Source organism: Aedes albopictus, chromosome 1 (assembly GCF_035046485.1).
Source record: "Aedes albopictus strain Foshan chromosome 1, AalbF5, whole genome shotgun sequence".
NCBI lineage: Eukaryota > Metazoa > Arthropoda > Insecta > Diptera > Culicidae > Aedes > Aedes albopictus.
The window spans coordinates 40,978,385-40,994,996 of record NC_085136.1 but is presented as its reverse complement, the minus strand read 5'-3'; the positions used below and the strand labels follow the sequence as shown (position 1 = coordinate 40,994,996).

General features: G+C 41.0%; 1 protein-coding gene across 2 annotated transcripts in view; it reads left to right on the top strand.

Annotated features, from left to right (window-relative positions):
• The window catches only part of LOC109402639 (chondroitin sulfate synthase 1-like), an 80,045-nt gene that overhangs the window by 57,117 nt on the left and 6,316 nt on the right, over positions 1 to 16,612 (top strand). For both annotated transcript variants that reach the window (XM_029854820.2, XM_029854819.2), the window contains exons 3-5: positions 12,420 to 12,608; positions 12,668 to 12,982; positions 13,044 to 13,156. In XM_029854820.2, the coding sequence (XP_029710680.1) occupies positions 12,420 to 12,608; positions 12,668 to 12,982; positions 13,044 to 13,156 (617 nt within the window). The remainder of the gene's footprint in view (positions 1 to 12,419; positions 12,609 to 12,667; positions 12,983 to 13,043; positions 13,157 to 16,612) is intronic.

Below are 16,612 nucleotides of genomic sequence, written 5' to 3'. Positions count from 1 at the left end.
TTGAACAAAACTACCAGAATAAAACCTGTCTCCGGTATAAATAAAATTTTAATTCAAAAGAGAAAATAAAACGCGTCTTCGGCTTCCCACATCTTGAAGCTGATCAAACCGTAATTTGTTCACCCTCCCATCCCTAGCAGTGCCAGCACTAGCTCGAAATGGCCACCGAGGATCAACGCTCAATTGGCCATAAATCAGGGCTAATTAGTGTAAACGACAAATATACAACCCAAACCGGTTAACATTGAATGTCTCTGGGTCACGCCCCAGTAGAAAAAAAAAACAAAAAAAAAAAAAACAGTCAAGCACGCATACACCCGGACCCGGGAAGCTCGAAGCCATTATTGGTATGCGGCAGAACAAATTAACAGATCGCGACCTCCGTCGGGGCTTGATCCGTTCGTGTTTATCGGAAGCTAGCGAGAGCACGCACGCGAATTCGAAAACATTCCACATGTTTTTGCAAGCTACTAACCAACGTTCAAAGTGGGAATGCTGTTTTCGAAAATCAGTTCACGGCTCCCGCACTTTTTTTCTGTCTTGGAGAGCGCAGTAGTGTGGCCGAAGATATAACAAAAATCGAATTTCAAACCTAATCTCTGGATATTTAAAAGTTAAATGAGATCTTCTGAAATTCATTTGATACGAATCAACTCAACAAAAATAAGCCGTTTTCACTAGGATCGATGAGAAGAGTTGCACTTCATGTAAGGGTAGTTGTTAAACCGGAAGTTCATGCTTGACCCTGTTTTTGCACCGGAAATAAGTGTTCCCAGGTGCAAATTTTAGCGATTCGGCTGACAAACATGAAATGGTAGGCCAACGCAAGAACGCAATGCTTAGACAAAGTAATATATATCATGCTATGTATCTTGTCTGGCCTTCATCCGCCATTTTTCGCTGAATCAAGTCACCTTGAGTTCCTAAATTATACTAACGATAGATCCCAAGGCTGCAGTGCAATTAAAAGTTAAACTGCTGGTGCTCTCGAAAAGTCACTCCCTCGAGCGCTACCGACGCGGCGGTCCAATCCACTGCTGGACTTAAGAGGGTATCATGGCTCTTGATTTTGATGAGAAAATTGCCTCCTTCTGTTGTTCTAAAAGATTCGTGCCTCCTCACGCCATCCATGTCTGTGAGGTGAAGAGAACGGTGTGAAATTAGCCTTGGATGGGTTAACGACTTACACATATATATAAATTAATATTTTTCATCAATCACTTTACAACATTTGTATTATTTTCAATATTAGAATCTCTATGTTGTTCTGCTTCAAGTTAGGTATTTTTTTTATCTGTATTAACGATATTTTTAGCCCTAGGCTAGTTCATCTCGCAAGTTAGGTACACTCAAACCTCCATTTAGGTCGAATCCATTTAGGTAAAATCTATTAGGGTTCCCCCATTTTGGTAACGTTACCTAAATGGAAACTGATTGTTATCAGAGCAGTTGGAGTGTTTTAGATTTGGGATAAGGTTGGTTGAAGGGAATTTACGATTTCCTAAGAATTTTCTTGAGCATAAGTCATCGAATCTACTTGCATAACTTCTGTGCTTAAATCATTGAATAAAAGTCATGCATACACAGCCTCATGCAACGTTGTGCTGACAAGTGGTTACTTCAATGTTTGTTTTAAGAATTTCTAAGAGTTCTCTTGAGTATAGGTCATCGGATCTACAATCGTAAACAGTCTTTAACGTCTTGAATCTCTTCTAAAACCGTCTGAAACGTGTAAGAAACGCTTTAAAGCGCCGCTAATATCTCCCTGAAGCTTACTTAAGAGCTGTGATCCAAAATGTATTTTCAGAGTCTGTAAATTCCCTGTAACACCCATAAGACTCTCCAAAACCCCCGAAAACGCCTGCGTAACGCCTCTGAAACCCGTCAAAAATCCTCTGGAGCTTCCTAAAAACACCCTTGAAATCACCCTAAAACCCCCTCGGGCACCATGTAATGCACCTGATACCCTCTGAAATCCCCAAAAACGCCTATGTAACGCCTAAGTAACGCCTCTAAAACTCGCCAAAAATCATCTGAAGCTGTCTGAAATGCCTTTGAAATCCCCGTGAAACCCTCTCGGACACCATGTAACGCACCTGAGACCCTACAAAACTCCCGAAAACTGCTACGTAACGCCTGAGTTACGCCTCTGAAACTCGCCAAAAATAATCTGACGCTTTCTAAAATGCCATCGAAATCCCCTTAAAACCTCTTCGGACCCCATGTAACGCAACTTAGAACCTTCGAAACTCCCCAAAAATACCCCTGAAATCCCCCTCCCCTCGGTGCAACGCCTCTGACACCCCCCCTGAAACTCCCATGAAATCCCCCGAAAACCCCGCATGCTTCCCTTTAAATCTCCAAGTCACTCGCCCTTCTTAAACTTCTTTGGAAACTTCAAACCTATTTAGGTAATGAACTGAATCCATTTAGGTAAAAACTCTATTTAGGCTGTTCCTGCTCGTTACCGAAATGGAAGTTTTGGTGTACTCCAAGAAAAAATTTAAAATGCTTGAAAGGTATTGCAATTGTTTTGGAATAAGTCTTTTTCTCTCTTCTTCATTATATTGTTCACAAGTGTATAGCCCTAGGCTAGCCAACCCACAGAATTACTTCCCATCCAAAGGCAAAGCTCATATTTGTGAGTTTTGGATTCAATCATCCGCCCGTACCATGAATTACGTGTACTTCAACTATCACAACAGTCTTGTTTCACCAATTCTTATTAATTTCTGGGCCAGAATTTAGAAAAGCTCTATGAACATAGTAAACAGTGATGGTAATATGTACCACTGTTACTATCAAAAAGAGCTTGCATAAATCTTTCGGATCTGGGAATTGGTTTGTGTGGCACTTTCAATTTGTGTACTTAGTGCTAACGTAAGAACAAACACGACAATCACGAAACGCGACGCGAGATAAGACACGACACTTATGGTTCTTACAATCGTCAAAATAATTAAAAAATTACCTTAATGCCGACCGGTTTCTGGCTCGATGCAGCCCATCTACGGGACAATGTACGACTGATTGCGCTGTTCCAAGTTGGGAGAGAGAGAGAATCCTACTGCTGCTGGTGCTGGTTCGTGTCGACGAGATCGAATAGACTCGACATGATGGGAGGATCGCTGATGAATGAAGTATTGTGGTATACCATAGCTACTGCTTTGAAAGAAGCTTGTCCTCTGCGGTCTGTGCGGACCGCAAGAGGTATTCCTAAATGGAACTCGGACCTGTTCAAGTTCTAAATATCTTCGGATAAACCAGTCTTTTGTACAGCTACGAATCTTTAGCTTCTACCCCGAGGATTGTAGCTATATAATCGATTTAGTGAGCACTAAAAAGCTCTGCTTACTTCAAATCTCCTTTAGCAAATGGGGCTTCATCCTATTTTTCTCCAGAGGGATTTGAGTTTTTCAAACATGTTTTGAACTCTTGTAGTTTTCTATTGGGTATTTTCATGGCATGAAATTACTCTGCAGTTTTAACGCATTGTCTATTATCACATCTGTGATGTTCGTCTGGCTAACATGCCTGTTCATGTGAACTCACATGTCTCCCAATTTGGGATGTCCACAGTGACTCTTTTACATAAAGTTGTATACGTTTTCAAGAAAGCGCTCGCTCAAACGTAGTTTTTGCTTGGGTGATTTCTTGAATATTGAGGATGCTTTTGATGACGTGCCTTTCTATGTCATATTGAAAGTCGCATGACGTCGCAAGCTACCTCCAATGAGCTATAGGCTCTTTTTACGCTTATGCGTTTTACAGTGTCCTTTTCAGGGCACTGATTAACCCCGTTGTGGTATGAGCTATGAGCTCTCGTTGCGCTTATGCGTTCATTCCCTCTTCTAGGGCACCCCTTCCTATTTCATCACCTTTCCCTTTCCCAATTCCCATCCCTTGTCCCATTCTCCCTCAGGTAAATGATGAAATAGGCTCATATGTATGGCGATGGCACAAATGTCCTAAATGGAGGATAACGTGCCTCTGGAGCCGGCCTTCTGATAAAAAAAAAAACACCAGCAGCAGTAGCATTCTCTCTCTCTCCCAACTTGGAACAGCGCAATCAGTCGGACATTGTCCCGTAGATGGGCTGCATCGAGCCCGAAACCGGTCGGCATTAAGGTAATTTTTAAATTATTTTGACGATTGTAAGAACCATAAGTGTCGTGTCTTATCTCGCGTCGCGTTTCGTGATTGTGGCTTGTGTGGTTTGCAGTAAGGCCCTCAGGAACATTTTCGTAAAAAGACCTAAGACCTCATGTCTGTCTATTTCAAATTTTGGTTCGGATTTATTCCATTCACTTCTATTTTTTTTCTGTTTCTAAAGTATGATTTCAAAACGATTTCCAAGCGCATTTTTCTCCAATTTCCCCTCCGTATGAATCTCGTCTGCGCTGGAAACAAATTCAGCGGTCCACTTATGATTGCTAAATTGTAGCTGATGAGAAAATTGCCGCTCGATTCTGGCGGCTTGGTTTGCTTCCACGAAACATGCCACATCTCAAGAGTGAGACTGTTATCCCCCACCTCCTTCTTCACCATACCACCCGCGTCCCAGCCGAGAAGCCTAAGTATGTCTGTGGTCCAGCCTCAGCGAGTGCCCGAAACGAAACGTAATTTGCAGAGTTAGCTCATTACGAGCTCTTAAAACTGAATTAAAGAGCTCCGAAATGTAGCGAAGATCTAAACAGGTTGCTGCTTTTTCCGCGCTTCTTCGTTCTACCTCCAACAACTTGAAAATTTCGGGAAAAGAAAAGAACGGGAAGATCACTCGCCGCCCGAAAAATAAAACAAATCTCGGCGCATATAGCGTTGTTTTCGTCTCGTAGGCAGCCGCGTGGTGGTCTTTGCTCTTTGCGTACATTTGTTGGCTCGAAACGGTCGCGATATTAGGTGTACGACCATAGGATAGAACCGACCAATGATGCTGTTTGGAACTTGCAACGCGTTTGCGTTTCCCTCTCCGTGTTCATCTTCATTTTCATGCTTTCGAGTGTAGAGCAAACATGATCGGGGGCAGGCCTGACGTGTCTACTAGAGTAATGATGGTAAGACATCAATCATTGAACTACGCTAATAAAAATAAACGTGTTGTCATTCTTTTTTTCTAACTTAGCATTTTGGAATGAAGAATAAAAGAAAAAGAATAAAAGAATAAACGCTTACTTCGAACATTCAACTTTCAGTCGATTGTTGATCCCACTCCTTCAATATTTAACTTATCAAATTGAAAAAAAATACAGATTAAAAAAAAAGAGGAACTTTTCATTTTTACTATAGTCATGTAAACACCTAGTCGAAATGGTTTACACGATACGTGTATTATGTGTCATGTCATCACTCTGAGTCATATTGAATTGCATAACATGTAATGGAAGTGAACTTCGACATGAACAACGATATTTCCTGAAATTCACTTGACATTCCATACAATCAGGACTTGCATAAGGATGCACGAATTACATCGTTTAAAGTACTATTATAAGTTACTATTGCATATGTGTGCGGTGGAGGTATAACTTTTATCGCATATGATGTTATTTTTAAACTTTTTGCGATACAACTGGTAATGTCACAAAGGAACACAAATCACGCTATGAAAGACATAACTACAACGCAATAAAATACATACATTGTTTTTTTTTTTGCGACGAACACTAACATACTAACATTTTATGACCTTACTTGATACTATATTTTATTATGCCAGTTTAACTTCCATTGTCGTATGAATAAAATCGCATAATGTCGCATCGTTAAAGCATACATACAAACACGCATAAGCAAAAATTGTTATTTTCATTCCCCTTTAACCCGTAAAGTTGTTCAGACTGTTTACTGAATCTGTATAATTTCACTAAACCTAAAAGACAAATTAATCAAAATACGCAACGCATACGAATCAATCATGGCATCGAATCCCACTCTCGACAAATTCACAAAATGTGAGTTCTTTCTTCGGGACGGATGAAATAGCCTAGGGCTTAAAATCTCGTAATTACAGATAAAAAAAATCCTCATTTTGGAATTAAAAATATTACATACATAACAATTAAAAGCAATAGTACATCATTTAAGACGACAAAATAGGACGCAACTTAATAGGCAATTACATTATGGCTTCCAAATATTGTTCTGGCGACGGCGGAATTCACGGGACCCGATTCCATTGGGCTGAGTTGAGAAACGGAGAGCTTCTTCTTTCCATTTCCATTTCCATTTCAGTACAACATTGAAGGGAATTTAATCCAGGAGGTTGCAGTCCACTCGATTCGATACCAATTTTACCACATCCTTATAGTCTCCAGCAGGGACACGAAAACAACGATAAAACAGTTTTCCGTAGGATTTGCAGCGAAATATCAACCTCACTTCGCCACAAGCACATATCACAGGCATCCAAGTCAAGTTTTAAGATTGTGGTATGTGGGATAAGACAGTCATATTTTTTTTTTAAAGACACTACACCGTCTTCGGCCAGAGGCCGCACAGACTGAACATAACTAACATTAGACAACGGACAACACATGAAACGCCCAGTGGCCCAGTGGAGAATTTTTCGTTTGACGAAAAGTTTTCCCCGACTGGAGCGGGAATCGAACCCACACTCCGAGGCTTACGAGACACCTAAACGACGGACGCCGCTAACCGCTCGGCCACGAAGCCCACAAAATTGTCTGTGGAATTATTGATTGGAACCCTGAATTATTTTCCTGATTTTTTAGAGTGTTATGTATGTCATCTCTTTTTAAAGGACATTTTAGTTGGAAATGTCAAAGAAATTTCTTGAGATTCATTAAAATGCCTCTGGAGCCCAAAAAACATCCCTGGGACCCCTTGAGTGACCCCTGAGGCGCTTTGGAACCTCCTGGGAACACCCTTCACCAGCCTTCACCTCCTGAGAACCCCTGAAACGCCCCTGTAATCTTCCTTTTGCTATCTCTATATTTTTCAGAGATATTCCCCCGGGCCCTGTAAAAAAATGCCGGTTTCCTAGGGCTGAATTTTTCGGGGCACAATCATAGAGGATTCTCATTGGAAATTATTAGGATTTGTTTTTGACGGGAATTTGTGAATGTCGTCTGAAATTCCTGCTAGAAATTCATTGATCTTCTATTCAGGAAAATCTTTGATTTTTTTTCTTAAAATGCACAAGGAATTCCCACAATCTTGATTTATAAACTAATCCAAATAAAATCTATATATATATATATCTATATATATAAAAATGAGTTTTAAGTCCCTTTGAGGCAACAAAACTCACGAACGGGTGGACCGATCAGGATGACTCTTGCATGGCTTGGTTCGTATTCATGGTGGCTGTGTTTATATGCAATAAAAGTTACGAAAATCATTTAAAAAGGTATGAAAATTGTGAAAATACTGATTTTATATGAGCCGGGAACAAATTCAGCATGATCAAAATTAACTCAATCTAGAGTGCGGTGACGTTATGAGCTCAAAAGTTGTCAAACCACCATAGCTTGGCAAGACAACGTTTGCCGGGACAGCTAGTTGTTAATAATTCTTATGCACTTGGCTGGGGTGCATAAATTTGAAAAGACAGAATTTTGTGTATAGATTAAGTAGAGGTTCTTATGAGGAAACTTAGTTCACCCTGGGCGTTTAAGATGGGGCCAAGAGGGTTTTCTGGAAGTTCCCAGAGAGCCAAACAATTAAGGGTTGCAAGGAATTTCAGGGGCGTTTTAGGGTGTTTAGGGCGTTTAAATATATAGTATTAATGGTTTCTGGGAAGCTTCAAGGGTCTTTAAGTGCGATTTAAGGGGTATCTGTATTAAAAGTGGTTTCAGGGGCGATTCAAGGATTTACAGAGGCATTTATTTCAAAGAATGTCGTAGGGGAGAAGGCTGCTCAGGAAGGTTTCCAGATTTTTTTTATCGACGTTATGATCATGTTAATGCCCCTGAAACCCCTTGAGGGTTTCAGGAGCATTAACATGATTTCAATGTCGTATCGAAGGTATAACGGAGGTTTCAGGGGCGTTTCGAAGTTTTTTAGGTAAGGGTCGTATCATGCGGGGTTTCAGGAACATCCTTAAATCGAAGAGATTTTCTGGGACATTTCAACTATGAGGATTTCGAGAGTGTTTCAACGGGGTTATAGATGTTCCAGAGGTGTTTCAAGGCACTTCAGGGGTGTTTCAAAGATTTTAGTAAAGCTGTCTTTGAACATCCTCTAAAACATCCTGAAATGCTTCCAAACCCCCCTGAAACCCACTCGGCCCACATTTACCGCACCTGAGACCCTCGAAACCTCTGAACGTAACGCCTCTGACATCCGCTTTTGACGATCTAAGTTTTACATTTTTTTGTCTTTTTTAAAGAGATTTTCAGCCCTAGGCTGGTTCATCTCTAAGTTTTACATGTCTCTTCTTGGACATGTTAATTTTTTGAAAAGGGGTACCCTGACTTCGCCAAAACCACACGTAAAAAGAGAAGGGATGAAAATGTTTATCCTTTGATAGAAAACAAAGTTATGGTTGGCATTCCAATTTCACAATTTCATATTTCATCCAATTTTAGGATGACATCATACGGTCGGTGGACCATACGGTTTCCGACTGGGAGTCGCAAAGTGGCGCAATTGTATCGCTTCTCAATCGATTTCAGGCGGGAGTTCATGTTCAGTGTGTGCAAAATATTGGTGCTGAGTAGCTCTCTCTTTTTTTGTACGTCATAAATAAAAGAGCATAAATTGAAAGTACATGAAAATATCCTGCATAAAAGGAGGTTTCAGTGTATTAGATTAATATTGTATTTCAATCATTTAAAATTCGCCAGAAATCTTTCGAAAAGTTTGATTGGATTTTATTTTTAATTACCGAATTTCATAAAAATCTTCCTTCTTGATTTCTTGATTTCTCCAGAAACTCCAGTTAAGACTCCTCTTTGAGATTCCCACAAAAATGCTTTATCAGAAGTTATTTCAGAAATTCCCTAGGAGATGACCGTCAGAGTGTCTTCAGTGATTCCTACGGGAATTTTTCAAAGAATTACTGCCAGGATTCCTCGAGAAACTCTTGCAGGGTTTGCTTCAGGAATTCCATAATGCATGTTTAAGATCTCCTATAAAGATTTCATAAAAAATTGTATTGGCATTTCTTCGGACAGACCGTCTGTACAATACCTACACAGTTTTCTGACACATGCACAAATGAGAAAAAACAAGCACCGAGAATTCTCATAATTTGCAAAAGACTAAACTGACAGCAGGCTTGATTCCAGGAGCTATGTAATATCATATAAATTATATGATGACAAACCAGTACGAATTCTTGAAATGATTCCCCCGAAATAATTCCCCACATTGAATGGGTTTCAGAAGCTTGCAGAGAGCTTCAAGGGTGTTCTTGGTGTTGGGGGAATTGAACCACTACGTCCATTGAGTTGAACTTTTGTGGGAAATTCTTAGGTGGCTTAAGAACTTTTTCCGATATCTCATGTACTACTCTAAAACCCCTTAAAAACCATTGAGAAAGCTTTCATAAACGCGTTGAAACTCCATGGAACAACATCTCAATGCCCTATGAAACCCTGGAATATTCCGAACCTCTGTAGAACCCCCCTGAGGCCCTCGGAATCCCCTATCAATGTTCTAGCAGTACCATGAGATGTACTTTCCGCATCCCCCGAGTCTTCCCTTCCCAAGTAATCCCAGAGAACTTATTTATACGTATAATGAAGTTTAGGATCGTGTTATATTCACTCTTATACGAACATGGCACATCGCATAAGATATTCCAAAAGTTTCTTATACGTGGAGGCGATATGCGTCCATTGGTGGGACAACAATAACACTATATGACTTGAAGCGATACCCTATGTGATTTACAGTGTATACTATGGCGATGCATGGTTGTGTCTTATACGACTGAATAGTATTCACAAAAAAACAATTTTTGTCACCTCAATTTCGAATTGATGACCTTTGGAGCAGCACTTTGTGCTGTACAGTAGTGTTTGACTTCTACAGGGTGCGACAGGATTTTTTTTCAAATCTGCAATTTTGATTAAAATTTGATTTTCAATTTGTAAATGCTGCTTGTCTCCTACTTCAGGCGCTGTCTAATGTATGCTTTTGGCAAATATTATAAATACTTCACATAAAACTCATAACAAATAGCCTGATAGATATAATGGGACGTTTAAACATTCATTGGTTAACGTCAAACGAATGAAAATAAGATTGAAAATGAAAAAATATGTTCGCATCATATCCTGCCGCACCCTGTACCAACACAGACTGAGTTATTATTATTACATTCCATTGCAGCTCACCTAACGGTTTGCTTGGCTTACCAACGCTGTGCAAATTTGGCAAACTATCTGTAGTTAAACACTATAGAGCGCAATTTTCCGCATTGTGTTCACCACACCTTCCTAACTTGCGCCACTCATTTTTGATTATCAGGATTACGAGAACAAAAGGATTATTTATTGACCACAATGATGGCTGTTAGCTTTCTCGGAGCTGTTTGGCACTGCATTCGTTGTCAAACAGCAGCTTTTTCATTGTGTACACATATTAAATCGCAGTATGACAACATAAACGACTTACGCTTATGCGAGTTTGTATGTATAATTTAACGAATTAATCTTCACATTCTTGCGTTTTTATTCTTGCGTCTGTACAATTTAAACTGTCATAATATGATAAAGTGTCGAGTGAAGTCGTATGATCATCGCAGTTTGTTGTAAAGCGAATTTATTGTACACTTTGTGAGTTCACTCGCCCGCTTAAGGTGAAACATCAAGAAATCCCATTGCAATTTTTCATACAAACTTTAGAGGCACAAATCTGACGAACAAAGCATCGAGCAGAGCCGCACTTGTTTTTCCTGGCTTTGCTCACATCCAAAAAGAGGCAGCTTTTACGAATCGAGAACATTTGTTTACAAATTTTCAAGATTGGTGCTCTTGAAAACGTGAGTAGGGGACCAAGTCGTCCATTGTGGCAGCCATGTTTGTATTTTCTGAAGTTTCTCCTTAAGCAAATAAGTAATGTGTTGTTTTTTTTTGCGATGCATCATACCTTTTACCATACCAACTCATATACCAACTCATATATGGTTTGTATTCTTCTATACAAAATTGTATAGAGTTTGTATGCGATAGTAACTTAAAATATGTAGTACTCTATCCGATGTGATGCGTGCATCCTTTGCGACTCCTAGTTGTCCGAGTTTAAAACCAAGTTCCAAAACATGATTTATTAGCATATCATGTGCTATCATACATTGGCTGAGTTTTGAAAAATCGTATAAACAGTTCTGGAGCTTGGATGTTATAATCTATGTATGCTTCAGGCCTCGACAACCTCTGCCACTTACAAGATAGCATTACCTACCCTAACGTTTCGTACTCGAGCTTATCGCCCATCAGATTCCCAATCATTACCTAGAAGCAGACCTTCTCCGGTAACTGCTGGGACGACGACTGACTGACGGATGATTCAAGCAATTTACTCTATACCAGTGTCAATATTTATTCTAAGCAATAATTTTCTTTGAACCTGCCGGAATTCCTAGCAAAAGGTTTCCGTCGTCAATAGTTGCGTGATGTGTGTGCTGTTTACCGATCTATCTATCCGGAGAACTGTGTTGAACCGGATCGGTAAGGCCACCTCACTCACAAGTGTTCATGTTTATCATTATACATATTACTTAGTACCCAGTACCATAAACCATAAACCGATTTTGTGCGATTTGCTTCTTCGCAAATCGCAATCAACACCCGCACATACATTAACTACCTACCGGGCTACTGACTATTCGCTGCAATGCAAGTTCAAATTTCAAATAATCAAGCGCACGCTCCTCCGGTACCACCGGCTGTGAACCCCCAACCCGTGGAGGTGAGCAGTAGAGTGGGTCAAAATTGGTTGAATCGGGAATTTTGAACCTTTTCATTTGGAATAAGGCTGAGGCATCTTTTCCGACTTAGTATCTGATTTTTTTCAGATTTTGCAAAAATCAATCAAAAGATGCAGGAAAATTTTTGCCTGGAATTGTAATCCGATTCAGACGTTCCCAGACAAACTCTTGAAAATTGGCCAAATTTTTCGAAGATGGAACTGCCATCACTGCCTCAAGATATACTGCAATCCTCAGAAAGGCAAAACCTTAAAAATTTGTATATGATAATCAGAAATTCGCTTCTAAACCATTGTTTTTCATCGAATACCGCCTTTCCCAACTAAACCTGGGCCACCCTAGTAAGCAATTCGCAAACGACGGATTGCAAATAACTTCATAGAAAGTAAAACTCAAACAAACCGGCACGCGCACGCCCGCTTTCGTGCGCGAATTTGGTTGCTGGCCGAGTAACCCACACTCTTCTTCTGCGCTAATGATGGAATCTTTTTTTTTTTGTTTCTCATCTCTCACTCGGCAGCTGCCCTGGAAATCATCGGCCTGCATCCATCGGAGACCCCGGAGAACTCGCAGCGCAATCTGGTGTTTGTGGGCGTCATGACTGCCAAAGATTTCCTCCAGAGCCGGGCCCGGGCGGTGTACGATACCTGGGGCAAGACCATTCCCGGCCGGATCGCGTTCTTCAGCTCGGAGGAATCCGTTGCGGATGGTGAGACTGCTGGAAAATTGTTCAAAGGTCATCAATCTACAGTGTTCCGATACTTACAGATCTCCCGCTGGTAGCCCTCAAGGGCGTAGACGATCGATACCCACCCCAGAAGAAGAGCTTCATGATGTTGCACTACATGTACGAGCACTACATCGACAAGTTCGAGTGGTTTGCCCGGGCCGACGACGACGTGTTCATCCGGACGGACAAGCTGGAAAAGTTCCTACGCTCGGTGGACAGCGCCAAGCCGCAGTTCATTGGGCAGGCCGGCCGCGGCAACAGCGAGGAGTTCGGCCTACTGTCGCTGGAGTTCGACGAGAACTTCTGCATGGGTGGACCCGGAGTGATCATGAGTCGCGAAACGCTGCGAAGAGGTGAGTTTTTCTGGGGGTTGAAATCTAGACGATTTAAAGTTTTAATTGGGATTTGTTTCAGTGGCTCCTCACATTCCAACCTGCCTCAAGAACCTCTACAGTACCCACGAAGACGTCGAAGTCGGCCGATGTGTTCAAAAGTTTGCGGGAATACCGTGTACCTGGAACTATGAGGTAAGTTTACATCAAAATCTCCACCTAAGTAATGAGCACAAAATTTGAATCCTTTCACTTAAATAAATTATTTACTCAAATGGAATCAGTGTTTGCTAGGGAATTATAAGAGGAGGGTTTTAGTGGATGTTATGGGTGGAAGTAACGTTGAGTGTCGGGGAGGTGCATGCTTCATGTGAGGAGGGGAGTGGTTTAGTTGAGTCCAGGGAGTTTTCAAGGAGTAATTAAAAGGTGAGATGCAGGAATTTTGGAGGGGGTTATAAAGATTTGAAGGAAACGCTGAGAGTGGTGTTCTGGGTATTTAAGGGAGGCCAAAGGAGGTACCAAAATAAAAGGAGGTCGAAGGTGTTTCAGGGCATTTCAGACGATATTCTGGGAATATCAGAGGATTCAAGGGGATTCAAGGAAAGGGGGTGCAATGGGAAGGAGTCCAAGTTTAGACAAAGGGGGAATACAAAGGAGTGTAACAGTATTTTGCGGGTGGGGGGACAGAGTAAGCTCTCAGGGTGGGATGGGTCTCGGGAGGTTTCAGAGTTTTCAAGGAGATTTCAGGAGGTTTAGACTAGTTTAAGGCGCCCTCTATTCCTGGAGATTTTGAAGAAGTTTTAAGTGATTTTAGAGGAGTTCATTTCAGAGAGTTCCAGAAGGTTTCAAGGGGCTTCAGGAGAATTAAGATGGTTTCAGGGGGTTTTGGAGGAGCTCCAAGGGATTTTCAAAAGGTTTCACTAAGGATTCAAAAGGAATTCAGCAGGGTTACGAATGAACTACAGGTAGTTCCAAGGAATTTCTGTGAAGTTTCATGGGAGTAACTGGGTGACTTCAGAAGCCCCAGGGGTCTTGAAAAGAATTTCTAGAGTGTTTAAGAGGAGTATCAGGAGAGGTTTCTAAGAGTGTCTATAGTGATTTCACGGGCCTTCAGGCAGGTTTCCAAAAGGGTTTTGAAGAATTTCAGGGTGGTTTTTGTGGAAAATCATGGGAACTTTTTAGAGATTTTATGGTATTTCAGAGTAGTTTCTGGAAATACAATGGGGCTTTAAGAAGACATCAGAAGGGTTTCAAAAGGGTTTTAGAAAGGTTTCAGGAGAATTATAGAAGGGTTTCAAAAGGACTTATGAATGGTTTTTATAAGGGTTCAGGAGCATTCAAGACATTTTCAGGGAATTTCAGAGAGTTCCAGATGATTCAAAAAAAAAAAAATCAGAACGCTTTAAGTAGGGTTTACAAAGAGTTTCAGAAGAGCTTTAGAGATTCAGAAGGGCTTTAGGAAATACAAAACGATTTTGGAGGAATTTCAAGGAGTTTTAAAGGCGTTTCAGAAGGTTTCATGGGGCATAAGGAAGACATCAGGAGAATTTCATGAGCGCCTCAAGGGGGTTGCATGGAAAATTCAAGTGAAAATGTTTCAGCAAGGCTTCAAAAGGGCTAAAGAAAGGTCTCCTGAAACCTTATTGAAAGGCTTCAGAAGGATTTAAAAAGGTTCCAGAATAGTACAAAAAGAGCCACAATGACGTTTAATTTAGTTTTAAGAAGGTTCAGTGAAGTTTCTTGTTTTTTAGAGAGTTCCGTGGAGTTCAAGAAGCTTTAGGGGAGCTTCAGAACGTTTCAGGGAGCTATAGGAGGATTGAGTTAGATATTTGGGGTTTTGGAAGAACTCCAGGCTATATCAGGAAGATTTCAGAAGGGTTTCAGTAGCGCTACATGGAAACTTCAGGTAGTTTCAAGGGAATTCTGTGAAATTCGGTGAGAGTTTTCGGGCGATTTTAGAGGGTCCCAGGGGTCTTGAAATGTATTTCAATGGAAATTCATGAGTCCATAAGAGGACTATCAGGAGGGGTTGAAAGGGATGTCTAGATTTATTTCAGGGGGTTTTAGGCAGGCAGGCAGGAAGGTATACGGTCAGTAATTTTCTGAGGGGTTTCAAGGGTTAATAATTTGTGAATTTAGCGGGACTTTGGAGGAGTTTCTTGGGATTTCAGGGCTTAAGTAGGGCTTGAGGCGTGCGTGCTCATCTTCGTACGGGGCGGTTGAGTGTGTTTTTGGAGGAAAAGTGGAAGTGCCGCTTTTTTTTTTCATCCGGATCGGCCGCGTCGTCGTCGACAGTTTGAATGTGCACATCGTCGTACCCGTGTGTTGTTGTAGCGGTTCAGTGTGATTTCGAGGCCAGTTAGTGGAAGATGCTGCAGCACATACGCACTGGACACTTCGAAGGATGTTTATTGGTGAGCTCGTTCCATTTTATCACAATAATTAATGCTATAGGATGTATAAAATTCTGCTCTGGTTTTTGTGTATTTATCTAACAAATATTGAAAAGTTCGTCACGTCATGTGTCGACGCTAGTTCCAAATGCACATTTAGTTGGTAATAAAAATTTTTCTTTCATTTTTTTGCATGTACACATAAATTTGAATGGTTCGTCATCTTCGGTGTCGACATTTGTAATATTTTAGCCCAAATGAATAAATGTTTTGACTCAAATAAAGGTTGCATGAATTTTTGGAAAAAAGAGGGTCGGTAAAAGATAAACGGCGAACCATGTGGTAAGATCTTTCTGATTTATTTATCACGTGTTATTTTGTTAATACTTGTGAATCGATCGCGTTCAGCATTATCTCGCGCGGAAACGCAAACTACTGATGCGTCGGTGTTTAGCATTGTGTTCTTCTTAGTTGCGAATGAATAACTTATGTAGGGTGAGTTTGGAGGCACAATAGATCTCGTTCGTCGTCCAAGGTTTAGAAGGGTATTTCTTCGCGAGCGCATTATTGATCGTGAATGAAAACATTACATTCGTACGACGAAATCCTCAACACATCTCTATTTCCCCTGTCCAAACTCCTAGTGATTTCTCGTAGTAACGCAGAGAATTCCTCGGTTATTGGCCTAAGCGAGAATCACGTCATCATTTCCTTCCCTATCCTCAATTGACCTGCATTCGGACGCGGCCGGCGCTGGTATTGCTTATTGAAAAGTATTGGGATTGCAGCATTTACACAATGAAGAGAAAGCTAATCCCAAGCATCATCTGTTGGTTCTTTGTGTAAATGCAGTTGTCCTTGCAATAACAGAGGAGCAACCGCGGGCGGTCAATCATGCTCATGCTCATGCTCAGTAGGATTTAGAAAGGTTACTCTGTCTTCTCTTTCGTCTCTGTCTTTCATGTCTTATCTGTTTTCTCTGTCCATCCTCTGAGCTTGAAGAGACTCACAATGACGTTTAATGTTGTTTCAAGGAGGTCCAGCAAAATTTTATTGAGTATTTCTAAAGAGTTTTAGGCATCTCGTGGGTGTATCACTAGGGTTAGAGCAGAGAAATTAATAAAAGTGACATTGAGGGGTTTCAGCGAGGGGTTTCAGGAGGAATGTCAGTGATTTCAGGGGTTTCAAGAGGTTTCAGGGAGCTTTCGGGAGCTTCAGCTCGTTTAAAGAGGATTTCAGGATGGCTTGAAGTGGTTTC